The sequence below is a fragment of the Lacerta agilis genome, chromosome 6 (genome assembly GCF_009819535.1).
Source record: "Lacerta agilis isolate rLacAgi1 chromosome 6, rLacAgi1.pri, whole genome shotgun sequence".
In the NCBI taxonomy this organism is placed as follows: Eukaryota; Metazoa; Chordata; class Lepidosauria; order Squamata; family Lacertidae; genus Lacerta; species Lacerta agilis.
Genome location: NC_046317.1, coordinates 65,151,347 through 65,178,274, shown reverse-complemented (window position 1 = coordinate 65,178,274; position 26,928 = coordinate 65,151,347). Strand labels below are relative to the sequence as shown.

The 26,928-nt window shown below is 44.8% G+C and overlaps 1 protein-coding gene across 3 annotated transcripts in view; it reads left to right on the top strand.

Annotated features, from left to right (window-relative positions):
* Positions 1 to 26,416, top strand: part of LOC117048841 (arf-GAP with SH3 domain, ANK repeat and PH domain-containing protein 1-like) — a 34,063-nt gene extending 7,647 nt beyond the window's left edge. Inside the window, exons 7-28 of one of the 3 annotated variants that reach the window (XM_033153188.1) lie at positions 1,356 to 1,441; positions 3,290 to 3,365; positions 5,000 to 5,086; positions 5,694 to 5,794; positions 6,613 to 6,682; positions 7,058 to 7,145; positions 7,619 to 7,667; positions 8,404 to 8,567; positions 9,805 to 9,938; positions 10,613 to 10,704; positions 13,437 to 13,626; positions 14,418 to 14,503; positions 15,549 to 15,664; positions 16,323 to 16,390; positions 17,696 to 17,803; positions 19,901 to 20,138; positions 20,804 to 20,965; positions 22,155 to 22,218; positions 23,169 to 23,218; positions 24,458 to 24,597; positions 25,338 to 25,456; positions 26,091 to 26,416. In XM_033153188.1, the coding sequence (XP_033009079.1) occupies positions 1,356 to 1,441; positions 3,290 to 3,365; positions 5,000 to 5,086; positions 5,694 to 5,794; positions 6,613 to 6,682; positions 7,058 to 7,145; positions 7,619 to 7,667; positions 8,404 to 8,567; positions 9,805 to 9,938; positions 10,613 to 10,704; positions 13,437 to 13,626; positions 14,418 to 14,503; positions 15,549 to 15,664; positions 16,323 to 16,390; positions 17,696 to 17,803; positions 19,901 to 20,138; positions 20,804 to 20,965; positions 22,155 to 22,218; positions 23,169 to 23,218; positions 24,458 to 24,597; positions 25,338 to 25,456; positions 26,091 to 26,178 (2,376 nt within the window). In that variant the 3' untranslated portion in view covers positions 26,179 to 26,416. Of the gene's footprint in view, positions 1 to 1,355; positions 1,442 to 3,289; positions 3,366 to 4,999; positions 5,087 to 5,693; positions 5,795 to 6,612; positions 6,683 to 7,057; positions 7,146 to 7,618; positions 7,668 to 8,403; positions 8,568 to 9,804; positions 9,939 to 10,612; positions 10,705 to 13,436; positions 13,627 to 14,417; positions 14,504 to 15,548; positions 15,665 to 16,322; positions 16,391 to 17,695; positions 17,804 to 19,900; positions 20,139 to 20,803; positions 20,966 to 22,154; positions 22,219 to 23,168; positions 23,219 to 24,457; positions 24,598 to 25,337; positions 25,461 to 26,090 lie in introns of those variants that run through there. The other 2 variants (XM_033153189.1, XM_033153191.1) reach the window with 2 other exon arrangements.
* The last annotated feature ends 512 nt before the right edge of the window (positions 26,417 to 26,928 follow it).

Here is a 26,928-nt window from a genome sequence, read left to right as displayed (position 1 = left end):
ATAAATGTGTGCTTGCTTCTATTTTGTTTCTGTGCAGTTTTCAGGATTGTGGCTCAGTTGAAAGGATATCAGATTTCTCCAGCACTTGAAGTCTTAATACTTTGTGTTTTGTACTGGGGAAATGCAATGCTTCCCCCAGAGAGTGTATTCCCTTTGGTACAATGCAATGTGGTTATATAGACGTCGCTCTGGCACTCATCACGGTCCTCCGTGCACCAGTAGTGGTTTAGTCATGATGCCCACATGACCCGGAAAGCTGTCTGTGGAAGAACACTGGCTCCCTGAAAAGTGAGATGAGCGCCACACCCCATAGTTGCATTTGACCCTGGCTTAAATGTCCAGCCAGGGGTCCTTTACTTTTAAAGGGATATCTTAACAACATATCCATCAGCAGCAACTGAATGTGTTTGCTGTTCACAGTTAGGGGAAAAATACTCCTACACTAGTAGCTGTGGAAGTAAGAATGAGTTGTCAAGGGTAAATTAAAAGACAATGTAAACACTGTATAATATCTGCCTTTTTTAGAATTTGAAGGAGGGGAAATGGAACTGATTTATCTAAATACAAAGAGTTTGATCCAGATTTGTCTTTCCATAAACAGAAGGGCTTCTTTCATTAATGGAAGGGACTGAGATCCAGTGGAAGTTCCCACTGGGGAAAGGACAGGGGGAGGCAATTTTTCCTGATTGTTGCCCTCTTACTTTGTACCGCCTTCCATTTTGTTCTGTGAGTCTCCTGGTCCTTAAGAGCAGCTTTTTGGATGGCACAGGGGCTGCAGAGGGAAAAGGAAATAAGCGGGAAATTACCTGTGTGCCCACTTTCCAGCAGCAGGAACTTCCTTTGAGTTCTGCTTACAAGAAATCTAAATCTTAGCCAGCGTATTGTTCTGTCTTCGAAGAACAATTGGTGTATTATATACAGTGGTAGCTCGGGTTACAGATGCTTCAGGTTACAGACGCTTCAGGTTACAGACTCTGCTTACCCAGAAATAGTACCTCAGGTTAAGAACTTTGCTTCAGGATGAGAACAGAAATCATGCGGCAGTGGCACGGCGGCAGTGGGAGGCCCCATTAGCTAAAGTGGTACCTCAGGTTAAGAACAGTTTCAGGTTAAGAACGGACCTCCAGAACGAATTAAGTTCTTAACCCGAGGTACCACTATTTCATGTAGCAAATTAATTATGCTAATGATGCAAGGTACAATTTACAAAAGAAATTTATGTCATGTAATTTGGGGGAAGCATTTTTAAATGAAACAAATCACTGCAGAACATTGTTTTCTATTTGAGCAGAGGAGGCATAAGTAAACAAAACAAAATAAGTAAACTCAGCAGTCCATGTTCCCTTTCCCTCCAGTACCTAATTAAAGTGAATGAGATTAACACCAAGAAAGGAGTTGACTTGCTGCAGAACAACATCAATCACTGCAACTCCCAGTTCAAGTAAGTGCATTCAGTTTCCTATATTCTCATTCCTCACAATGTTGCAATAATTTTTTGAGCATCTTAAATATTAACAACAGCATTTCATCATGAGCTTCTGTAGGAGAGCCTTATGGTATTCATTTATTTTTCATTTATAGTGTGCGTGAGTTCTCTCTCTCCACACACCTTTTTTATTCTGAACAGTCTTCTTTCCCCATAGCAGAGCTTCCCCACATTACATCTTTACAAGCCTTAAGCCTTGCCCTTAAGTATACGTCTGCACAGGGGCGTCGTAGGGTGGGGGCGGTGGGGGCGGGCCGCCCCTCGTGCCGCCCCTAGGCGGGTGTGTGCGGTGCTGCTGCTCCCGGGGTGACGGAGGGAGCGGCGGCGCGTGTGGTGACAAGCGGCGGCCCCTCCCACCACTCCCACGCGCCGCCGCTCCCTCCGTCACCCCGGGAGCAGCAGCGCTGCACGAACGAGGCTCCAGAAGTGGCGGCCCGGCATCCCCGGGGGCGGGGCGTCGCCGCGTGTGTGTGCGTCATGACGCACACGCAGCGATGCCCCGCCCCCGGGGATGCCGGGCCGCCGCTTCCGGAGCCTCGGTGGGCTGCAAAGAGCCCTGAAGCCGCAGCCTGGCAACCCTTTGTGCTACGGCAGCGGCTTCGGGGCTCTTTGCAGCCCGCCGAGGCCCCCAAGACCCCGCCCGGCATACCCCGGGGGCGGGGCGTCGCCGTGCGTCATGACGCACACGCAGCGATGCCCCGCCCCCGGGGATGCTGGGCCATCGCCGCGCGTGCATGCGTCATGACGTCATGACGCACGCACGCGCCGCGATGCCCCGCCCCCCAGGGGTGCCTCTTGGCTTCCCGCCCCGGGCAGCCAAGGGGCTAGGAACGCCCCTGCGTCTGCATTAAGTAACTTGTGTGATTGTGCGATCAGGGCCGTCTTAACCATTGAGCCTACTGGCGCAAGGCGCCAGGGCACAATGGCCTGGAGGGTGCCTCCGCCCTCCAGCCCCACCTGCAGCACCCGCCAGCAGCACCCTCCGGCTGCCTGGCGAAGCGGGAGTGCGAGTTGGCCGGCCGCACCAGGGCACCTCATATACTTAAGACGGCCCTGTGTGCGATACTGCGCTGCCCAGCTTCACCCACTTTTGGTTCTGGCCCTGCTTGCTTATGAAATGTGGCCCCTGATAGTTTTCCACTGTGGTAATGAAGCTCCCAGACTCAAAAAGGTCCCATCCCAGCCTTAAGGGAGTTCAAGAACATTCCAATTTGGATTAAGCCCTGGATTATGCAACCATGTTTGGAATACCTCCAAGGGACATTGTAGAGCTGGTAAAGGCTCAGAAAAGGGCAAGCAAAATGACCAAGCGGGTGGAGTGGCTCCCCATGAGGAAAGGTTGCATTTAGGGTTTTATATTTCTGATAAAAAGTGAGTATGAAGTGACGTGATGGAAGATTATATAATTGTGCACGGAATGCATAAAGTGGATAAAGTTTTTCTCTCTCATACCAGTACAACTTGTGGTTGTCCAACCAATTTGAACGTTGGAAGATTCAGGACAGATTAAAGAATGCCCTTTTTCGCGCAGTGTATAGTTAAACTATGGAACTCACTCCCACAGGAGGCAGTGATGGCTACCAACTCAGAATGTGTTAAAAGAGGATTAGACAAATCCAGGGAGGATAAAGGGTACCAGTGGCTACTAGCCTCCCTGCTGTTTCCCAATGCTATAATAAGGGAATTTCCCGCAAAAAAGGGGAAAGGTTGACAGCTATGGCTATGATGGCTGTGCTTTGCCTCTGGGGTGGGAACTGGGAATATCATTTTTCTACTTTTGTTCCACAATGTTTTTTCTGACAGTTTTTTCCAGGCATGTTTAAAGGCAACAGAGAAGCACAAACAGTTTATAGAGAATCTTACTCCTGAGCTTCAGAGTGTGAGTATGCTTCATCCCTTTCAGAGGGTTGTGTTCAACTAACATTTGCTGAGAGTAGACTTCGCTGAAATTAATGGTCGTGACTAACTTAGGTCCATTAATTTCAGTGTGTCTAGTCTGAGTAAACATTAGTTGAATACAGCAGGTCAGGGAATATGTAAGGGCTCCTCCAAACGACCTGTTGATTCAACATTTATCCATAGGTAGTGGAGCATTTGTTCTGGGGTTGTTGTTTTTTAAGGGCAGTTAAAAGGCAATGAACACCCATCCTGATTTGCTTGTTGGAGTGTTTAGATGTCTTCCTGTTAATCAGTCAATCATCCCATACTTTTCTATGCATTTCCACGCCACTTTCAAAACTACAAAAACTCTGTTGGCTTTTAAGCTGATTTCTTGTGCTGGAGTGACAGAGCACTTCAATCCACTGTAACCGTGCAAACCTTAAGTTCCAATATGCCCGTGAGTCGTTTGGGCAAACTGCTGATGGTCTGGAGGCACCCTGAGATTTTGAATGGTCATTATTTTTGTATCATTCTCAGAGCACTTTTCACTGTAACATGATGCTTTTTATTCTAAGCTACAAAGGCTGCAATTCTATGCATCTCTTTACCTGGGATAAAGTCACTGTAGGGCTGCAATTCTATACACACTTTCCTTGAAGTAAGTCACATTGAACTCAGTGGAGCTTACTTCTGAGTAGACAGGTAAATGATTGTGCTGTAAAAGATTTATATCCTGCCTTTCTTTCATAAAAAGGGATCTAAGCTGGCTAACAGAATTAAATGAAAGCAACCAAAAACTCAAAAGCTATCTAAAAATCAGAACATAATCAAATAATAAAAGCTACAGCAGAATTTTATGTTTCTCACTTTCACAATAATATTGTAACCATGTCTACTGCTTTTAAGGCATAGTATAATATCATTGAACTAAAACCAATAAAACAGCAATATTATAAACACATAAAAGGAAATAAAACAGAAAATGAGAGGATTCAAACATGTAAAACAGGTTCCAGTGTTATGAGCCAGGAAAAGGCAAAAAGGTAAGTCTTGACAAGACTTCTGAAGTAATTTATTGTTGCTGCTTCATATATGACAAAAGAAGAGGCATTATAAAGTGCAGGGGGAGGAGCAGAAAATACCCATTGTCAGGTCACTGCCCTGTGTTCAGGTACAGAGGACACAACTATTATTAATACAGAATGTATATCCTGTTTTTTCACCTGCACTGGTTCCTGTCAGCCATGTGGATCTGTAGAAGAGCACTATAATAGTGTGACAGAACTGGATGTGGCCTAAAAGTGCAGGCACCTGAACATCTAAGCTGGGACTTGTGCAAGTGGTGATCAACCTTAGTTACTTTTAGTCTTTGTAAGTGTGGGAAGCCTATGGCCCTCCAAATGATATTGGTGTTAGACAATAGCTCCCATTGGGAGTGACCATTGACCAAGCTGGCTGGGAACTGTTTTGGGAATTGGAGGGCCATGGCCTCCCCATCTCTGCAGTATACATAGCAGAGTTATTCAGTGTAGAATGTAAAATCAGGAAGGAAATGCCTACTGAATGGATTTAGCAGCAGCAGATGCAAGAACTCCCTTGCTTGATGGAATGTTTATTGCGCTGCCCTTTCAGATGAAGGCCAAGCAGGATGAGGAGAAGAAGCAGTTGTGCTCTCTTCGTGATCAGCTGAAAGCAGCACTGCAGCTGGAGCCCAAAGAGGTAAAACTGGTGAGGGAGCACCTCCTTTTGCCTAGGAATAGGAATGGATGAATTAGCTGATTTGGTTTCCCTTAGTTCCAGATTGTTTCAATCATAAATTCAGTTTCCTCATCAGTTTGATTTTTTTTTTAATCCTATAAAAAATCTTCATGCAATTTTGTGCGCATTTCTCCTAATATACATATTTTGTATACATAATGGCCATTGATATGTACAGTATTTGGGCAAGTCATTTCCCCCAATATGTATTTTTCCATGTTACTTTGACTAATAAGCTCATTTTGTGTGCCTTACTATGTGCAGTTTTGTGTATCTTGTTTGGTTTGAGACCTGTATTGCAAAATTTGGACAGATTTTGAGAGACAGCTGTGTTTCAGTTTCCATCTTTGTTCAGAATGTGCAAACTAGGTGGGTTTACATTAAAATTCTAGTGTGCTGGAGTCAGAAAATAAGGTACTCTATTTCACAAAAGTTTTTGGTGAATGTGAACAGAGGTTTGGAATAATTGCAAGGGCATGAAGCTTGGATTTTTGAACTCTGGGCCAATATTAGATTTGTACTTGAGAAAAACTACAAAGTGCTGCAAAATTGGTCTGTTTCCCAACAGAATTCTGTTAGAAAGCCATTGAGATACAGCATGCACCAGTTACAGGGAAATAAGCAGTATGGCACAGAGAGATCGGGGAGTCTCTTTAAGAGAAGTGATGGGTAAGTAAAACCACTTCAGATCTGGCAACTGCAAATATATTTTATGAGCTCAGTTTACAACAACAAAATCATAAGAGCCTGCTGAATCAGGCTAATGGTTCATGTAAGTCCAGTTCTCACAGTGGCCAACCAGATCCCCATGGAAAGCCTGCAAGCAGAACCTGAACTCAGCAGCATTCTCCACACTCATAGGTCTGGTTCACACATCACATTAAACCATAGTTTAAAACAACCAATGGGTTAATGTGGATGCACAGTGTGTTGGCACATGCTGCTGAAAAGTTCTGTCTACTCCTCTTGCACTCATGCTGTTACCACTCTGCCAGGAAAGAGGCCAGAGTTTGGCTTGTTGTGATATTTAAACCTGAGCTCATGATTTTTCTCCTCTAAACAAACCATGAGTAGCAAGCCAAAAGCAAACCTTAGTTTCACTGCTGATGGTTTGTTTGGAGAGAAGCAAACCACAAACCTGGATTTGGGCAGCATGACAAAACAGACTCTGGCTTGCTTCCCAGCAGTAGTTTAATATGTGGTTGTAGCAAGGGCTAAGTAAGAGATGTGATGTTGTCATTAAGATGTTTGTTCAAGTGAGTCCTCCAGAGAGACTTTTGTGAGTGTAGGAGGAGAAAATAACTGTAGACACTCTTCCCATGAACTTATGTAAATTAATTTAGGATGACAGCCATTGTGTTTATTTCCATCATGCCCTTTGATGCACTTACCCTAGTGAAGTGGTTGGAATTAGTATTTGTCAGGTTGGGTCTCCCACCTGAGACTTTCTGTTTTCTGTTTAATGTAATGTTACTTTTAAATTTCAGCTTAAGAAAGGTCTGGCAGAAGAGAAAATGCACAGTCAGGTATGGCTACCTGACCATCTCACACAGCACGGTAGGCATCATGCTTCATCTTAGAACCTGTTCAGTGTAGATGGATTAGAGATGAAGCTTCTTCGGAAACCAGTTACGTACAAGAACTTTATTAGGGTACTTCCAAAGCTCACCTTCCCTACAAAAGTGAAACAGGTATCCCTTAAAAGAAGCACTTGTTATCCCAGGGGTCCGGAGTGAGTTTTTTCTGGTTCTGAACAATGTTTGCTGTTGCTCTTCATACACCATTGTTTGGTCTAGTGGTGATTAGAATGAGTGGATAGTGGAGACCCACCTGATTTCTGTTTCGTATGTGCATAATCCATATTGTATGCATGTTGTGCAGCTGGACACTGTTGAAACTGACTTACAATATTCTTTTCTTTTCATCATCTAGCTAAACCGCACTCCAGTCAAGCTGAATTTGCTCACTTGCCAAGTGAAGCCAAACGTGGATGACAGGAAATGCTTTGATCTTATTTCACGTAAGTCCTCATTTTCTGAGGAAGCATTTCAAAGAGCACCCTTTTTCTATAGTGCTTCATAGGAGAGGTACAGGTGAAGAGGTTTTTTTTTGTAGGAGTCTGGGGAGGGAATGCATCTTAAACCTTACCCTTATCCTTGAATTTCATTCCTTTCTCACTGGGTGACCTTGGCCAGCCATTGGCCTCATTCACACACAATGTAATCATGGTTTAGTGAGAATAAGTAAGCATGCAGGTCCCCAGAGCATTTTGCTCTCCCCCAGCTATGCTGCAGTTGTGCAACTGAGGGCTAAGCCATAGCTCATGTTTCATCTCTCCTATAATAAACCACCAGTGGTAAATCAAAAACAAACCCTGGTTTACAGCTCATGGTTTGTTGGGAGATTCTGGGGGATTATTTTGCGTTCTAATAATCTCTCTCTCTCTCTCTCTCTCTCTCTCTGTGTGTGTGTGTGTGTGTGTGTTTATTTCAGATAACCGAACATACCACTTTCTAGCAGAGGACGAACAGGAATGTACCATGTAAGTACTGGGGAGGAGGGATGGAGCCCTTAAGACCTGTGTGGATTGAAAAAGTGCAACAGGTGACACCTCTCCTATGTTTATTGTTTTCTCATGTTAGGGGAAAGTCCCAACCATTTATTTTTTATCTATTAACAGGGCTTTGAGCAGAACTACACATTATGCATGGTTCTGTTATTCTTCCTGTAGACTTTTTTAAAAAAACAAAACAAAAACTAAACAAAATATACTAACTGAGACTGAATTTAAAGAGGGAGGCTGACCTCTGTTACATTAAACCTACAGAACTCACAAGGATTTATGTGTGCCTGCATCCCCCTGCTGCAGGAATGGGACACCTGTGGCCCTCCAGATGTTGTTGTACACCAACTTCCATTAGCCCCATCCAGCACAGTCAATGGTCAGGAATGGGGAACTGCAGTCTCCTGCTATAGTGGCTCAGATGCAGGTGGGACCTCTGCTTATGGGTCCAGCATCTTCCATCTTAGCGAAGTGTCCTAACAACATCATAGTGTGGTTTGAAGTTCCATCTTCAAGCTCATCTGTTGCCTTGCATCCCTTTGCTTAAGGAAGTGGAATGCATGGGGAAGGTATTTACTTTGGATTCCTTACAGATTGTGGCTTCAATTTACTTCCATTTGCAGCCATCCATGCAGTCTGCAGTACAGAGGCCTAGGTTGACTGAAAGGGTGAGGAAGTTCAGTTTATCTGACAGTAGTTTCCTTCTGCCTTGCAGATGGGTCTCTGTCCTCAGCAATAGTAAAGAAGAGGCTCTCAACGTGGCATTCAAACAAGCACAAGGCAGGGAAGAGTGCAGCATGGACGACCTGACCGGAGCTATCATCAAGGAAATAAAGCGCATGCCAGGAAACAGCATGTGCTGTGACTGCTCAGCATCAGGTGCAAAAGGAGACAGCTTAACTACTTCCCATTTTGCCCCTGAATGGCTGGGGAAGGTTCTACAGAGGGCGGGGTGCATTGGGATACCCAATCTCAGTGATCACGAGCAGAAGGAGGACTTATGCTATGACCAGAGCATGTCATTATTGAGGACTGTCATTGTCTGAGGACTATCCCTGCCTCAGGGTCTGGTCAATGCCAGGTCAATGATTCACTGCCACCCATGACGTGATTGTGGATGGAGGAATTGACCTGGCAAGAGACTTTGTTGGACATGGCAGATGGGTCTGTTCTTGCCGCTGCTTTTGCACAGCAACCCAGGATATGTGGGTGGGGGATGGCGGGGTTTCAGTGATTTTTAGGAAGTCATTAGTTTTCACTAGGCATCCTATTATTTCATTTCATTTTTATGTGTTTGAAGCTTTGAAGATAATTATTCTATAGTAAACTAAGCAAATGTTCACCCCTTCCACTGACATTTTTGAGGGCCCTCAGAGGCAGGGGCGTTCCTAGCCCCTTGGCTGCCCGGGGCGGGAAGCCAAGAGGCACCCCTGGGGGGGCGGGGCATTGTGGCGCGTGCGTGCGTCATGACGTCATGACGCACGCGCGGCGACGGCCCGGCATCCCCGGGGGCGGGGCATCGCTGCGTGTGCGTCATGACGCGCGCGCGCACGGCGACGCCCCGCCCCCGGGGTATGCCGGACGGGGGCTTGGGGGCCTCGGCGGGCTGCAAAGAGCCCTGAAGCCGCTGCCGTAGCGCAAAGGGGTGTCAGGTTGCGGCTTCAGGGCTCTTTGCAGCCCACCGAGGATCCGGAAGCGGCGGCCCGGCATCCCCGGGGGCGGGGCATCGCTGCGTGTGCGTCATGACGCACGCACACGCGGCGATGCCCCGCCCCCGGGGATGCCGGGCCGCCACTTCGGGAGCCTCGTCCGTGCAGCGCTGCTGCTCCCGGGGTGACGGAGGGAGCGGCGGCGCGTGGGAGTGGTGGGAGGGGCCGCCGCTTGTCACCCCACGCGCCGCCGCTGCCTCTGTCACCCCGGGAGCAGCAGCACCGCACACACCCGCCTAGGGGCGGGACGAGGGGCGGCCCGCCCCCCCCGCCCCCACACTACGACGCCCCTGCTCAGAGGTGTTGAGAAAATTTCATGAGGCGAAAGTGTGAAGATTTCTTACCATACTGTCCATCACCTACAGCAAGGTGACAATACCTGTTTTGTTCTTGCTTACTCCGCACAGACCCAGCTTGGCTCTCCATTAATTTGGGAATCCTGATTTGCATTGAGTGCTCTGGCATTCACCGAGAGATGGGTGTCCATCATTCCCGTATTCAGTCAGTAGCCTTGGACAAACTGGCAACCTCAGAGCTTCTGGTAAGGGTGTTCTGACTGTGTTCTGCACTACAATAACCACCTTCCATTCAAACTGATTCACCTCTTTCATAAGTTCTATTTTGGTTACAACATTCCTTCGGTGATTACCGGTGTGCTGTTTTCCTCTCTGCCCCATTTCTTTTGCAGTCTGCCACTTTCTGTGATGTTACCATGGTTTCACCTTGCCTGCTAACCCTGTGTGCACACTATACATTTAAAGCACATGGCTTCCCTTCAAAGAATCTTGGGAACTGTAGTTTGCCATTCACAAAGCTACAATTTCTGGCAACCTTGACAAACTTCATTTTTCAGGATTCTTTGGGGGGCATCATGGGGTTTAAATGTACTTTAAATGCATAGTATGTATGTGCGTGCATGCGTGCGTGCGTGTGCGCGCGCGTGCGCACACACACACACACACACACAGAGTGTCTGTGTCTGTTGTTACTTTCCTCCTTACTCCTACCTTTACATTTAAGCTAAGCAGGGCATAAATAACACAGAGGTACTACTCAAATGTTGCCATAGTTCAACATTTCTCCTACTCTAACGTGATTTTCTCTGTTGTAAGACCCATCCAGGATGCAGCTTGTGGGCAAGCACATGCTTGGCACTGACATAGCTATATTTTTATTTCCTGTTGTGTGTTAAATTACATCTTATTTGTTTTGCAGTTGGCAAAGAATATTGGAAACACACAGTTTAATGACATTGTTGAAGCCAATCTTCCCAGCGCATCTCTAAAGCCTTCTACTGATAGTGCAATGTAAATAATCTTAATTCTGTTTTTTGTTGTTGTTGTTTTATTCTGGTGAGTGGGAAAGAGTGTTGGGGAGTGGGGCAATAGCAGAAGCACAAACATGTCAGACATTACACCTCAAGCCAAATGTCAAAACAAAACAAATTTTGGTGACACCCATTGATTTATTGTCTATAATTGATTGTGGCAAGAACTTTCAAAGAGGGTTTATTACATCCAGTGCATTAAGTGGTTATGTTGTGAGAGATGGCAACTATGGAATTTATTACAATAGATATTTTATACTTTGTTGGCATAGATCAGACCCAATGACTCATCAAGTCCATAATCAAGCTGAGAAGTGTAAAAGCAGGGAATGAAGGCAAAAGTCCTACCTCTCTGTTTGCAAGGTCCTACTGTCAATGTGATAAGACTGCATTCTTAGATAAACCACTGAGCCTAGGGCTTGCCGATCAGAAGGTCAGCGGTTTGAATCCCTGCGACGGGGTGAGCTCCCGTTGTTTGGTCCCAGCTCCTGCCAACCTAGCAGTTCGAAAGCACATCAACATGCAAGTAGATAAATAGGTACTGCTCCGGCAGGAAGGTAAACGGCGTTTCCATGTGTTGCTCTGGTTCGCCAGAAGCGGCTTAGTCATGCTGGCCACATGACCCGGAAGCTGTACACAGGCTCCCTCGGCCAATAAAGCGAGATGAGCGCCGCAACCCCAGAGTCGTCCGCAACTGGACCTAATGGTCAGGGGTCCCTTTACCTTTAGCAGATAGGCAGCATGGTTTCACCATAGGTAGATTTTGCCCAACTAATTTATAGCAATACCTTGTACTACTTGTGACATAATATCTTATAAATTATGTAGGTTAAATTAGTAGAGAGTGAATGTGTAATAAGGATGTAAGGTTAACACTTTAGGACTTTGGCTTTAGAGACTGTCTGGACACAGACTTTCCCGCACTGCTGTTTTGATGTGGAGAGCCAGGTATATGGTAAAATCCTGGTAGTTTTTTAGCCTACCCTGCCCCCACCCCCAGTTGAACATAGGAACTCTGTGGTGTAGTAGTAGTAGTAGTAGTAGTAGTAGTAAGTGCTTTTTTCTGGGGGGTGGGGTTACTCAAGGGTACATGGGTTTTCGCAGGGAAAGCTGCAGAGCAAAAAGAAAGAGTGCTCAGACACAGAGTTTTAAAGTGTGGACCATGATGAGAAAGCACAGAGGAAAGTGAAGTGTAGATAAGCCATAAGACAAGACTATTAAAACAGCACAATTAAAAGAGTTGAAACAGCAATTAAAACAATTAAAGCAGGAGGTTTAAAGCAGGAGATCAAGCAAATGCTTGTCTAAACAGGTGTGACTTGCCAATACTGATGGGCCTATTGTATTTCAGCAAGTCAGCGTTCTACAATAACAATGACACTAGTGAATAAACCTGTCTGTGTTACCGCAAGCCAATAATAATCAGGCTAAGGAAAAAGAAACCAGGTTTCATATGTTGATCTTAATTCCCTTATCGGAAAACACTTTAAAACAATGATTTATTTTCTGCTTATGAAAGGGCAAGGTGTGAGATGTTTTACATAAAATATAAAGCATATCCTAAACTGGTCCTTACACGAAAGCTCATACCAAGAACAAACTTAGTTGGTGTCTAAGGTGCTACTGGAAGGATTTTTATTTTATTTTTTATTTTGTTTTGACTATGGCAGACCAACACAGCTACCTACCTATAAGGTCCTTACCAGCTTTGTCAAGTGATAAGAGCACCTTGACTTTGGAGCACTAGAACAGTGTTGAAGATTTCTAAGATAAGAAAGCCGGGGCCATCGGTCTGTATGACCTTCTGATCCTCTAGCTCTATGGATCCGCAGATGTGACATTTGGCACTCCACAGAGAAAAATTATGAAAATTTCTTTCTTCTTCCCACCCGAAGCTGTGATTAGAGGCAAAAAGCAATGTGATGGGGAGCCAGAACAGGGAGTAGGAAAAGAAAAGAATAGGTTGCCTCCAGACTGTCAATGTTTTGGGGGAGGAATTCCAGCACATTTCAGAAATAAAAGTTTGCACATTTAAAGTGGATTATAGCAGTCTGTCACAATGACTCCATTTATTTATTTTTTGTTTGTTCAAGAAAACGTATTTTTGCAGTTAGGAAAGTGACAGGTAAATGAACTAAGATGTATGGTAAAAAAAAATCCTTCCAGTAGCACCTTAGAGACCAACTAAGTTTGTTCTTGGTATGAGCTTTCATGTGCATGCACACTTCTTCAGACATGCACACGTGCATGCACACGAAAAGCATGCACACGAAAGCTCATACCAAGAACAAATTTAGTTGGTCTCTAAGGTGCTACTGGAAGGAATTTTTTTTTTATTTTGTTTTGACTATGGCAGACCAACATGGCTACCTACCTGTAAGATGTATGGGATGAACAAATTATAAACAGGAAGATCTATAACTGCCATGTCAGCAAATCAGGACAAATTCAACATGAATGCATTGTTGTACAACCAGCCTGCAAACAAATCAGAACAAATGCTCAATAGAGGTCAGGCATAGCCTAAACACTGTGTAGGTTTTGTGTAAGCAAATCATGATGAACGCTCAATAAATAGGTCATCTGGTGAAGCCCATAGTCTCTACCCGTAGATTGAAGCTCTGAACTTCTGCTGCTTGTTGACTTAGAGGCTATTCTTGTCACCAGCTTTTCTGCTGGCATTGCATCAATCAGTGCTTTGCACCATTACAGGGCTCTCCGGAAGGATTTTATCATCTCCAAGTATGTTGATAGGAAGTATGTTGCTCAGAGGACCACAGAGAGCCCAGCTGCCAGGCTCAAAGACCTGCAGGATGCTGTCAAAGACAAGGATATATTTATCTTGCTTCAGGCATATGCTGAAAAGGTGGATTTAAATGAGGCCCTTCTGGAGTACAGGCAGGTGAGGCTTCCTCTGCCCAAAGAGATGACAAGCACACCTACACTTTAGCAGAGGGAACACCAATGTTGCAGGAGGGAAGCAGCACACATAGTCCAACCAGAACAGGTTTTATTGAACCCTGTAAGAAGGTATTTGCTCCTAAGCTATACACTAAGGAGAGTCATAAACTTTTGAGTCACTGAATAGTATTGCTTTAATTATTTTGGCTATTTCTCCAAGGCCCTTTGTTTGCATTATAAAGCAACACAGTTGTTTCCTCTTCATTATTTTTGACTCAGCATTTGGCACCCAGGGTCATATTCCTCTATGTCTCTGTAACAAAGCCACATAGCCTTTGCCTCTGTGTGTTCTATGTATTTCTCCCATTGCCTCTTGCATCTCATATACAGTATTGCCTCCCTTCCCCTTTAAAAAAAACCTGTCAGGGAGAAATAATGACAGAACCACTGTACTTTATTTATTTATTTTTTAATGGTTATTTAAATTTTATTTTTGGATATTGCTGTTGAACTTTCCTGGGTTGCCTGCATAATTTGCAGTGTATAAACATTTTAATAAAATAAATACACAACACATAGCATGTAGTTTAGCTCTAAGTTTATGCCAGGAACCGATTATAGAAAAATAGACCCTGCCTAAGCCTTCCCCTGAAGTTTTTAGAGTGATATGAATGCCATCAGGAAGTGATTTCCATGATGCTAAAGAGCAATGGCTAGGACTTTACTGATATCTCAAGAAAGCAGCAAAACATGGTTGCTCAATCACTTTGTCTTCTTCTTCTTCGTTTAAAGGAGCCAGGCGAGACACTTCTCCATCTGGCGGTTCTATTATGTGACCGAACATCTTTGCATATTGTAGATTTTCTGGTGCAGAATAGGTAAGCTGACTCCCTAGGCCTCATGATAAATTAAGTGAGGCAAGACCTACTATTGAGGGGTTTTGTTTTGGGATTTTTATTTTATTTTTATTTTCTTTGCAACAACAACAGAAAGGTCCTGAATGAGAGTAGGAAGACACACATTCTATTTCCTTGCAAAAAGCCACCTGCATTGTTTGGGGAGGAAGGGAAGCTACTTGGACTCGAAAAAGTGTTGTCTCCTTGGGCTCTTCTGAAGTTTTATTCAGCCTTCTCTCCCTGCCCCATTTTTTTAAGCACTCTCTCCATTGAGTTGGAAAAGATATTAAAGTTCTCTCTATGGTGTTTGAACTAGAACGGCATGTTCCTTCATGTAAATCATCATGAGGCTGAGCATGACATCCAGTGCTGAGCATGCATGTGTGAATTTGTGCCTGGTATATGCCAAAAGGCATTCTCTATATGTTACATGCTGTTGAGCTATCTTCTGAGTCTCCAGCCCTGAAAATGATGCTGACAATTATATGCATGTATTTTAATTTGGTCATGTTAATTTGAAGATTGAGTCCCCAGACAAAAGCAGAATTTAATTCTTGGAGAGCTGGAGCAGCTGTGTGTGTGTGTGTGTATTTATATTGTGTATGTAATGGCACTTATCAACAACTGGGGAAGGGTGGTGATGGCAACACTAACTCCCTCAGCTAATGAGGAAATGAAATGGAGGAGAGAACAAAGTGAAGTCAATTGCTGCTGTTGAAGCTGTGGCAGTAATGGCAAGGTCCAGGTATACCTATTCCTCTTCCAATTCTGAACACTGTTTAATTGTATAACCCAAGACTTGTTCCTCATATTCAAGCCATACTCAATTGCATTACCACTGCATTGCTTAGACTCACTGACTGTATATATTGTCATAAATGTACATTTATCTGGAGTGTGAATGTTAGTAAGGGGGAGTTATTTGTAGACAGAGATTTCCACTCCTTGTTTAATTGAACCATCAAATAAATGAAGTATTATATAAATAGGAAATAGCCTGCCTGGCTAATAATTGTGTCTCATCTAGTGGGAGCCTGGTGAAGCAGACCTCCAAGGGCAACACCCCACTTCATTACTGTAGCCTTCACAATAAACCTGAATGCATAAAACTCCTTCTACGGGCCAGAGCCAACATCACAATCAGTAAGTGGTTACCAAACAAAAATTATTGCTTGAGTTAGGAGGGGAAATAACTGCTTACTTGTCACAGACTGGTTGGATGCAGAGGAATGGTGGGGGAAACCTGCTGGGGAACCCACCAAGGGAAGAAGGCTCAGAGCCCAGGGATTGGTGGTGGGATGACGCTGAGAGGTCAGAGGGAGAAGCCCTGGGAGGAGGAGGTGTCAGAGGTTGAAGGGGCAACAGGGCTTAGTGAGTTAGGAGAGTCTGTGGCAGAGAGAATCAAGAACCAGAGGCAGAAGCTAAAGCAGGTGAGTGGGAGAAGGGAGATCACAAGGCAGAGATAAGGCAGGATAGTGAAGAGTCATACAGTGTTTCCCCCTCCTGCTGTGGCAAGCTCCCCTCATTTCCCCCTGAGCACATTTCCTTCTAATATATGCATTCTTGTAAACAATGTTTGGTTAGAGAACTGAGTCACAAAATTCAGATAAATGTAAATTTTGACAAGTGGCTATGTTTCAGTTCCCATATTCTTTTGGATAGTGCCAATTTGAAAGATTCAGCTTTAAATGTGAACTGAATCAAATTTCTCCCCCGTCCCTAAAAGTATGATGATATCAATACAGCTTAGTCTGTTGCTCTCCTTATTACTCATTTGGTGTCATCTGATATTTCTTAACAGCGAATGAAGCTGGAGAGACAGCCCTCGATATTGCTAGGCAAATGAATCATGATGTGTGTGAAAATCTGGTAAGAAATGGGAGGTTTATCTCTGCTTTGCCACTATAGGAAAGTAATAAGCTTGAGAAGTATTTGGAAAGGGCCATAGCTCAGTGATAGAGCATCATTTTTGCATGCAGAAGGTCCCAGGTTCAGACTCAGGCATCTCCATATTGGACTGAATGAGGCCCCTGTCTGAAATGCAGATGAGCCTCTACCAGTCAGTGTAGGCAATACTGAGGCGGATGTACGAATGGTCTGACTTGGTGTAAGGCAGCTTCCTATGTTCCTGTGTCTGGAATCTGGACATACCCAAATACTGAGCTCTTGGCGAAATTAAATATCTAGTGCTCCGTATTTTCAAGAAATTCAAATTGCTCTGAAACTATTGTTGCCCATTGCTCCTGTGCTTATTTTGTGTGCACACTCTCCCTTGGTCTTTGCTGAAAACAAGGTTATCAGGTTTACCTAGCACTTTAAAACTATACCCTGTAAAAGTAGTGCAGTTGTGTGAATTCACCTATGAAAATGAGAGAAGTTGGGAGATGGTAGCCACCAAGTTAGACATATTCCTCTTCTCCCAGGCCTTTGGCCAATTAAACAATCTTGTTTTGATTGGCCTTTTGAACTGGAAGGGGTTGTTGTTTTTGTTACTATGTTATATAGTTTTGAGGTTTTATATTGTAAACCGCCCTGTGATCTTCGGATAAAGGCTGGTATAGAAATTAAAAATATATATATGCAAGGTTTCTCTTCATTTGCATGTTGTAAAAGCTTTTTCTGCTTTAGTGAAAAACATGCTTCTGTGCGAGTAGTTAAGGAAGTGACAGAAATACAGCCCCAATTCACCAACAATTTATTGGCAATTTGTGGTGTTCAGATTTTAGCCCCCACTACCCCTTCTCCTCTGGGTGCTTCCAGATGGTTATTTATTGTGGGACGGCTGCTCATCATGCCCACAAGTTTTTTTTAAAATTGCAGCGTCCACACAACATCGTTGGCATTAATATGGCAGCCTGCATCCTGTCCTGCCCCTCTTTTAAATTGGATTTTCCTTTTCCAGGGAAAATCTGATAAACTAAAAGAAAACAAACTGTTCCCAATGACCCATTTGTGATATCTCAGTGACCTGTTTACAATATTAAACCTCCATATTAAGCTGGAAGCACCTTGTGTCCTTCGGCAGTACTATTTGCCACTTCCCCACTAGAACCCTGGAATACAAAAGAGAGCAGCTAGGACTCCAGCAAACGTAAAGTTTGTTTTGGAACTTTCCCAAACTATAATAAGAAAGAATGTAAAGAGATACTAGAGTGAGTGTCCTCTGTCTTGCAGCTATTGCAGGCTCAAAATGATCAGTTCAACATGCGAGCTCATGTGGAATACGAGTGGCGGCTGGGCCAAGAAGACATGTTCGAAAGTGATGATGATCTGGATGAGAAGGTAAGGTCCCAGCACTTTTGATCAGTTGTTTTGTGAGCTGGAGGTCTCATTGCTTCCCATTTCTCAGCACCTTCCTAAAACACATTTGGTCGCTTAAAGTTGGGTGCCTCTTCCGGCAGGGTGTTTGTGAAAATAGCCAAAACCGAATGGATATTTCTGTAGTCATTGAATTATAGAATTGGCAGGATCCCAAAAATGATCCACTGCTGGGGTTATTAATGTGAATCATTTTAACCAATGTATTCCAAGGCCACTCAAAGCCATTGATTTCAGCAGACTTGATTTTGTGCTAGGTTGCAACCCACGGGTTGTGGTCAACATACCGTGTTTCTCATAAAATAAGACGTGCCTATAAAATAAGCCATGGCAGGATTCTCAAGCATTTACGAAATGTAAGACATACCCCGAAAATAAGCCGTAGTGCTGGGTGCAGTTCTGGAGGGCGCCAAGGAAGAGGTGAGGCTGCCCGCACCTCCGAGCCTCCTTCCTGCTGGAGGAGCCGCCCTCCAGATGCTGCCCATCTTCTTTACAACAGCGCCGCACGGAGTGAGAGCACTGAGCCGCGGCAAGAGGAGGAGGAGGCCTGCCGGCTCGGCACCCGGAACCGGCTGCTGCTGCAGCACGGAGAGGGACGCCCAGCAGCGCCATGCGGAGCACCCTGAGCCAGCCGCCTCGCCTCCGCCTGGCCCGGCCTCCGCCTGCTGGCTTGGCGCCCGGAACCAGCTGCTGCAGCAGCGCCGAGCGGAACGGCCGGCAGCGCTGCGCAGAGCGCCCCGAGCCAGCCGCCTTGCCTCCGCCTAGCCCGGCTTCCGCCTGCTGGCTTGGCGCCCGGAACCGGCAGCTGCTGCAGCGCCGAGCGGAACGCCCGGCAGCAATGCACGGAGCACCCCGAGCCAGCAGCCTCGCCTCCGCCTGGCCCGGCTGAGGAGGCCTGGCGGCTCAGTGCCCGAAACCGGCTGCTGCTGCAGCACGGAGAGGGACGCCCAGCAGCGCTGCGCGGAGCTCCCCGAGCCAGTGGCCTCGCCTCTGCCTGGTCTGGCCAAGGAGGCCTGCCGGCTCGGCGCCCAGAACCAGCTACTGCTGCAGCACGGAGAGGGACGCCCAGCAGCGCCACGCGGAGCCCTGAGTCAGTGAAGTGGGTATCTCCCCTCCCCCCCTCCCATGGCTAAACGGTTTTTATTTTCTGTATTTTATATTCTTTCACCACTTTCACACAACACTTTGGACTGGGGACTTGCTAGGTTGTTCACCAGGCTCCAGAGGGACCCTATTCTTGTATGTTAAACTACTGGTATTGGGATTGGGACTAAATTACTCCTCCCCCCCCAAAAAAAAAATACTTGCCATTGTATTTGAATTTCCTTTGTGTTAAAGAAAAAAAAATAGTTTTGCAGAGAACGTACATAAGCTGTGCAGTCTTGGCAGCCTGCACCCACATTTAGTACTTCTCATGGCTCTCACTTGGTCCCTTTATAAATCTGCGGTAATAAAAATAAGACATCCTCTGAAAATAAGCCATAGTGGGGGTTTTTGAGGGGAAAAAAATATAAGACAGTGTCTTATTTTATGAGAAACACGGTAGTGCTAAGGAGGTCATTCCATTAGCACAAGCATTTCTGCCTGCACAAGGGAACAATCATGAGGTGCTTGCCTGAAGAAAAAAAGTTTGACAACTCATTTAAAAGGGCCATCACACAACTTAAGTCTTTCAAACTTAGATCCAAAATAGACAAGCATCTGGTTTCCAAGATCAGGCACTGACTATAATTATTAGTTCTTATTTGAACAAGGACCTCGGAATTGTTAAAAATGAATACGTTTCAAGGAGAAGCACTTCATCCATTTATTCTACATGCATTGTGTGCATCCTGTTAGCTGGAACTTCCATGTGCAGAAGTAGTTTTCTTCTGAATATCAAACAACAGTGAACTGCTATTGCCCTTTGTGACCTCTTGAAAGCTTCCTGGTGGCTGTTGGCTGTTGGAAGCAGAATACTAAATTAAATTGGGCTGCTGATCCAGCGATGCTGTTCTTGGGTAAGGTTTCTAGTGTTTTAGTCTGCTCTCTGTTAACATGGTTTACATTTATTCGTTTCAGCTTAGTCCAGCGAAAAAAGATCGCTTTCATCGTCCTCAGAGCTGCTACAATCTGCCTGGAACAGCCTCTCAGTCATGGAAAAATCCAGCTGACTTCTCAAAGGGAGCCAGTCCACTATCCCCAGAGAAGCTCCGTGAGCTATATGCTGTGCCACATGTTTCTGCGTCGAGACCCATTGTGCCAACATCTCCCCCCGCCTGTACAGGCCCACCGCTGCCACCGCGCAATGCACCTAAAGGTTAGACAGCATCAATAATGTCCTATTTCATCACTGCCTTTATAGCCACAGAATGATAGTACTATAACGACACCATTCCTATGTTAGCTAATTCCCTGATGTACCATATGAGCCATCTAGTTACTCCCATTTTGCCTAGGTAGAGATGTTGGCTTCTGTCTCTCCACAATGTGCAAAGTGTACCCTACAGCTTATTTTGTGTGGGGGGTAAAGTGTCAGGGCTGTAAGGCCAAAGACTACCTGACTAAAGGTGCATTATTCATACCACTTTACATTCTGGTCGGGGATTTTGGAGACCTAGAAGACAGGGAGGGGCAGAGGTTGACACGTCTTCATACCCACAGATATAGTGCAGCAACATGAAAGAAGGGACTAATTGACTGCCACTTTCAACTGTAAATACTGCCATGGTAGTGAGCAGTGTCCTGCATCTCCTATTCATATGCAAAATATACAATACATCTTAAATTTTGCACCTAGGTATAGATGGCCAGCTCCTTTATTTTTAGGGCATGGGTACAGAACTCATGGCATTCCAGACATTGTTGACCTACAAGTCCCATCAAGCCTCACCACTGGGCATGTTGGCTGAGGCTGATGGGATCTGCAGTCCAACAACCTTTAACAAGAGTGTTATCACTGACTTTTTCTCTTTTTTTGGTCAGCACCCAGCTTCCCTCCTCCACTGCCCCCATCCAGCTGGTCAGTCCTCCCTGCAGACATAGCACCTAGAAAGATCCTGCCTCCACCTCTGACAATTCGACATAAGCGGACCTCCTCAGAGCCTTCTCCCAGCACACCACTTAATCCTACCAGCCCAAGTGCAGGTAAGAGAGCTCACTGAATCAGTTGAGGATTGCTGAATTGATTATGAAAATGAGGAACAGGAATACAGTCATACCTCAGGTTATGGCTGCTTCAGGTTGCATGTTTTCGGGTTGCGCACTGTGCCGAACCCGGAAGTACCGGAATGGGTTACTTCCGGATTTGGTGCTTTGTGCATGCGCTGACACAGTGCTGCGGGTTGCGAATGTGCCTCCCGCACACATCACGTTCGCAAGCCAAGCGTCCACTGTATATCTAGATCTACGGAGGGTGGGGGGCGGAAGGCTTTATGCTGAGGTATACCATTGATCCACTGCTAACATTGACTAGGGATGTTAACTCTTCTTATTCACAAACTACCACAGGACACCAGTGTGTTAAAATCTGGAAACACAGCTCTAGGTATATGAAGTTAGGAAACACGGATGATTTTTTTTCCATACGCCTTCCTGCACCCATTTCTAAATGTTGATTATCTGTGAATTCTCTGACACACTTTGAATATGTGGGCTACCACATCTTGCAAACCTGCAAAAAATATGATTTTAATCAAGATGTGGTGGGTTCACAAATTCAGTTCATCTAGCTAAAATTCTCTTTAAAAATCAAATTGGGTTTATTTTAGCACATTAGCTATTTCTTTAAAAATGCCCATCAGTTCATATACTGAATCACTTCAGAAGCATTCCAAACAATCCAGAATGGAGAGAGGATGAATGCATTCTTTTGAGGTAGCAAATGACCTTCAAACTGATTACATGAAAGTCAGGGACATGGCATGATAGTGAAAATAGACCACAACTATCCTGAATGCAGCACTCTAATTCACAACCATTTTGACATGTCATTGATGCTGTTAAGTGTCCACAAGTTGGTTTTTTTGTTTTGTTTTGTTTTGCTGCAGTGACAGGATTTGTGAATCCTCTGACATGTTGAGACCATGATTTTATAATGCCTCCTTGGTGGATCCACATTTTGAAGGATTTTTGAGAGATTGTGAGATGTGTTCTGGGCACATGCATATCAGAGGCAGATCAGAACATTCACAAAATTAGTCATTGTGGCAAACAGGGGAGGGACTCAACTGGTTTTACTATGTCATCAAAGGATTGTTTCCTCAGACGTTTAGGCTATAGTAAACTGACCTGACGCCTGTTTGTAAACAGAAAACTCCCTTTGTCTCTGTCTTAGACCCTAGATCTTTCTCCCTTCCAAGACGTTGCTCTCCAGAAGGAGCCTCTCCTAGGAGGTTGAGGTAACAGTGTGTGTCTGGGGGCTCCTCCAGACATCCTTTTTACTGCACATGCATGATTGGTGCTCCTGAAGCTATTGGGGCTGTCAACATGTGATCCCACTTTCAATACTGTTTGCAGCTGCAAATGTTTTGCGGCAGTCTTCCTGCTTCATTTTTGGTCGGCTCATATATCATAGCTTACTGCTGAACTTTGCATACTACAAATGTTCTGGTTTATTTTTGTCCCACTTTTGTTGCACCATAGCACCCCCCCTGGGCAGCAATAATGGGGCAGCATTGCAGAACAAACTAAAGCAGAATAAATCCACCACTACTGTTGTGTCAGGAACATGGTGCAGAATGCATCCGCAATAAAGCACAGTTCTGGAGAGGCGCTGTGATGTAGAGCTGATTGCCTGGTGCATCCCAGCTGTGTTTTGAAATAGGGTGGTTGGGCAATCTTTGTCTTTGTCAATCTGTCTGTCTCTGTATATACTGCTCAAGAGCAGAGAATGAGGTTTAAAGCAGTTCAGTTAGGGCTCTTCCAGATTTCCTGTTTGTTCATTCTGATTCATTTGCACAGAATTTGCACGGAGGTTATGTAACGTTGCCCAACATTGCTGTCATCCCATTCTTTCCAGTATACTTTCCTGACCACCAAAATAATTTGAGGGGTTTTGTTTTGTTCTGCAAGAGCACCAAATTTTCTTTAATTGTGCAAACCGAAGTTTCTGGTATATGATGGAATCATACCCGCAATATAGTGACAATATGGAAGCAACTTTAACTTGCATTGTGAATATAAAATTTATATTGGTCAGAATCTTCATTTACAAGACAGCTGCTTTTCTTCTGCTCACCTGTGAGTTGGTATGAGTTTCTAGGTGGCTGCTGTTTTTCAAGCACCTTGATTAGGAAATGAGGGATTCTTCAAGGTGAATGAACACTCCCCCCCCCCTTATTTCCTTTAGCTCTAATTCTTCTGAACTCCCTGAAGTGGTGGTGGATTCCTGGCGACAAGGTAAAACTTTCTCTCCCTCTCCCTCTCTCAGCAAATACCAGCTGGGCTACTTCCTTCTCCCCACTATAGTCCTCCAACAATATTTCACATATTCTTTCCTTTTAAAGTTGATTTCTTTTGGAACCTATGGATTTCTACTATATCATAAGTTTTGTGAATTTTACTTCCTTGTATTCAGTTGCACAAGGTGTTCTTACATCAGCCTTGTTCTTCCATTTTGACACCATTTCACAATCTAGGGGCGCTTCCAAATGACCTGTTTATTGAGCATTCCTCCTGATTGCTGTATGATTACAGGGCATTGGCTATTTGATGAACATTCAGCCTGACTTAATTTTGGAGAGAAACCAGGTTTGTTGCACATGACTTTCAGTCACCTGGGATTGCACAAGCTAAATTTGCTGTTATGTGATTGAACCCCACTCCAAAATAACAACAGTCAGGAAGTGCCTTGGGTGATACGTTCCCCTAACCATTGCATCCCTGTGCTTCCTCGCCCAAGCTATTGCTCTGGTTTAGCAAGTACTTTGAGGGGAGCTTCTGTTGAATTGTGGTTCAAACCTTTCAGATGTGAACCAGTATAGTACCATTGTCTCACTTGGTTCCGAGGTGCTTGCTGGTGATGTGTAACCTTGCCTCTATTTATTACCTGACTGCCCCTCCACTACTAGGCGTTTTAAAATGTCATCCCTCTTGTTTTGGATTTCCCTGAAACTGTGTAGCAAATCCTGCTATACTTGCAAGGCAAAATTCAGGTGTAAATTATTAGTACTGTGTCAATTTTACCTTCTTTTTGTCTTTAAACTGTGTGAGGACTGGCTGCAGAGGTAAACTGCAACACTTGCTAATTTCATTTTTTTTAAACTGAAATATGTAGTGCCAGATTCCACAGAGAAAACATATCCTGAGCAAGTTTTTTTGTGAAGGAAATCTGAACAAAAACTGTGTATAATTTGAGCAGAAAGGGCTGGAGAGGTTTGTTTTTCTTACTTCAGGAGACATTCAACTAATCATACAGAGGAAATCTCCTGCAGAACTACACATTCAGTAAGAGCATGTTATACCTCAGCAAACATCATGGTACTCTGCATGGTTGCTAAGCAAGACCTCGACCTGTCCTCCTCTTAGCTAGTTGATTTTAACATTGACAGAATTCACCTACAAGTTGCACACAGAATGATCACTACTGTTGCACTTCCAACATGAAGTAACACAACAGGGCTGTGTTTTGTGTTGCAGCTGCCTTAAAGGAAGAGGGGACACTTTGTGAGCAAAATCAACATGCAAGAAAAAGCCAGTGGACTTCCTCCCACTCACTGGAATCATCACTTGAATCCTCAGATGATGTCCCACCACCACTGCCAAAAAGGGGGGGTTTGGTGTGTTCGTCATTTAAATTTAAATTTTCTTACTAAGTGCTTTCATTTTCCCTCTTCATTTTAGTGTACTATTAGCTAAGGATGATTGCCTTTCACCGACCTAAGCTGCCTCTGACTACTGTAGGAGAGGTGGGGGGAGAATTAAGCTTCTGAAGAATGGGGGGGGGGGTTAGTCTGTGCACCACTTTTAATGTGAAATTGTCAGCCCCAGGGATGTTATGAATCACCAAGTGAGCCAAAGCGATGAGGTAATGAAGTCTTTCTGTCACTAACAGGATTCAGGGGTGAAGAAATTAATTGCACGATGGTGCCCTCTCTCCTCAGCCATATTGTGACGAGGTCTGCATCACAATATAACCGAGGACTTCACTGACTAAATTGATGCCAGTTGCTTGCAAATGTATCGTTCAGCCCTGTTTGCTAAGAATCCACAACAAGTTGCTGAAAATAACAGTTCAAAGACCCCTTCTGTTCTGAGCATTTCCTTCTTGCTATAAAGCCTCTTCATGTGTAAGTGACTGAGGCCTTCCACATGAACTACATCAGGATTGGGGGAACCTGTGGCCTTCCAGATGTTACTCGACTACACCTCCCATCATTCCTGACTATTGGTTGTGCTGGCTGGGGCTGATGGAAGTTAGGAGTCCCAACAACATCTAGAGGGCCACAAGTTCCCCCAACCCTGAACAACTTTATCTGTGTCTGCAAGCTTGACATTGCTTTCTGGTGCCCATTTTCAGAAACACTCCAGTCTGTGTCGGGTCAGAGCCCTTTATGACTGTCAGGCTGACCATGAAGATGAGCTAACCTTCCAGACCGGAGAGATAATTGTAGTAGAAGGACAGGAGGACTCCAATTGGTGGGTATGTGACAGTTTCTTCTGGGTGATTGCTGGGGATTCCTTATCATGGCACTGATCGTTACCCTACCCAATGGGACTGGCTCTAGGTTTGAGGGGGTCCTCAGCAAAGTGTCCTGTGGTCAGTGGGCCTTGGCAGGAGTTAGCAGTGGTGGGCTGTTCAGCACCAGACAGGGGATCTATCCACCATTTATTTTCAACAATGCTGCCAGACACAATTTTAATTTCCCACAATGCCTTTGAGCATGAGGGAATATTGTGTATTGAATATTAAAATGGCAGGTAGACCCAGTACTGCTCAGAAAGTCAGGTCAGGGCTCTGGAGCTCCAATAGCTTCCCAATGATGCCGGGTGCTGCCTCCAGCCATCATATCGCACAGCATCCCACTCCCAAAGGGACTGATGGTCTCAGAAATACAGTTGTTGTAAGACTTGTAATTACAATGCACTAGCATGAGTTTGGCCAAACTGCGAGAGGCAGTGAAGGATAGGCGTGCCTGGCATGCTCTGGTCCATGGGGTCACGAAGAGTCGGACACGACTGAACGACTGAACAACAACAACAATTACAATGCACTGAGGTTTTTCTCTCTGTGTTAAAACTGTCTCACCTTCTGGTATTTCTTTCTTTGCAGTGTGGCAGGATTGAAGGGCAGCCTTCCAGGAAAGGTTTATTCCCAGCATCGTTTGTTTACATTCTGCATGAATAGAAGGATGGGTTGATGAAAGAACACTATCATTTACTGAAAATATAATCCTCTGCTTTAAGAGTGGCCTCTGAAGGCAGCATGCCAAGACTTCAGTAGTGTTCCTCTCACATTTACTAACTTGGTCACCAATCTGTAGGACGACATGCTGGACCAGGAATCAGGCTCACTGATGCAGAAATGTCATCATAGACTAAAGTGCAATCCACTTCTCATTCAAGCTACTGGTAAAATGTCCATTGATTTAAATAGAATTGTAGCTAAGTTGTATTATCTGACAAACTCACTGGCCTCTTTCATACACACTCAGAGTGGCACAGGAGCCCTGTTTTTGGTGGTTCAATCCCTCATTGCTATGGTTTATGTATGAATGCCAGACATCCAAGAGTGAAGCCAACTCCATGCGTCTTTTCCAACTGAATCATTCTCAAACCTCACAGCTAGGTAACAACTGGGTGGGAAAGATCCTCTAGTTTACCTCTCTAGGTGGTTGCTTCATTCATACACACTCTGGCAGTGGTTGTTCCGCAGGAAAGCAGCTTCCACACTGTGTATCTGTGATTAGGGTCAATATGTTCCAGGTATTCTGTTTGGAAAGCTCCACCTCTTCACTGTTACTCCCTTCCACTGCACAGAAAAATAGGCACCTTCAACAACGTGGAGCTCCCTTTGTGACTTAGAATCATATGACCTGAAGGACTAAAAGGCTATGAAGCTCAACCCAAATGTTAACCAGCAGAAGTTACAAGGAAGATACTTGCTGAGC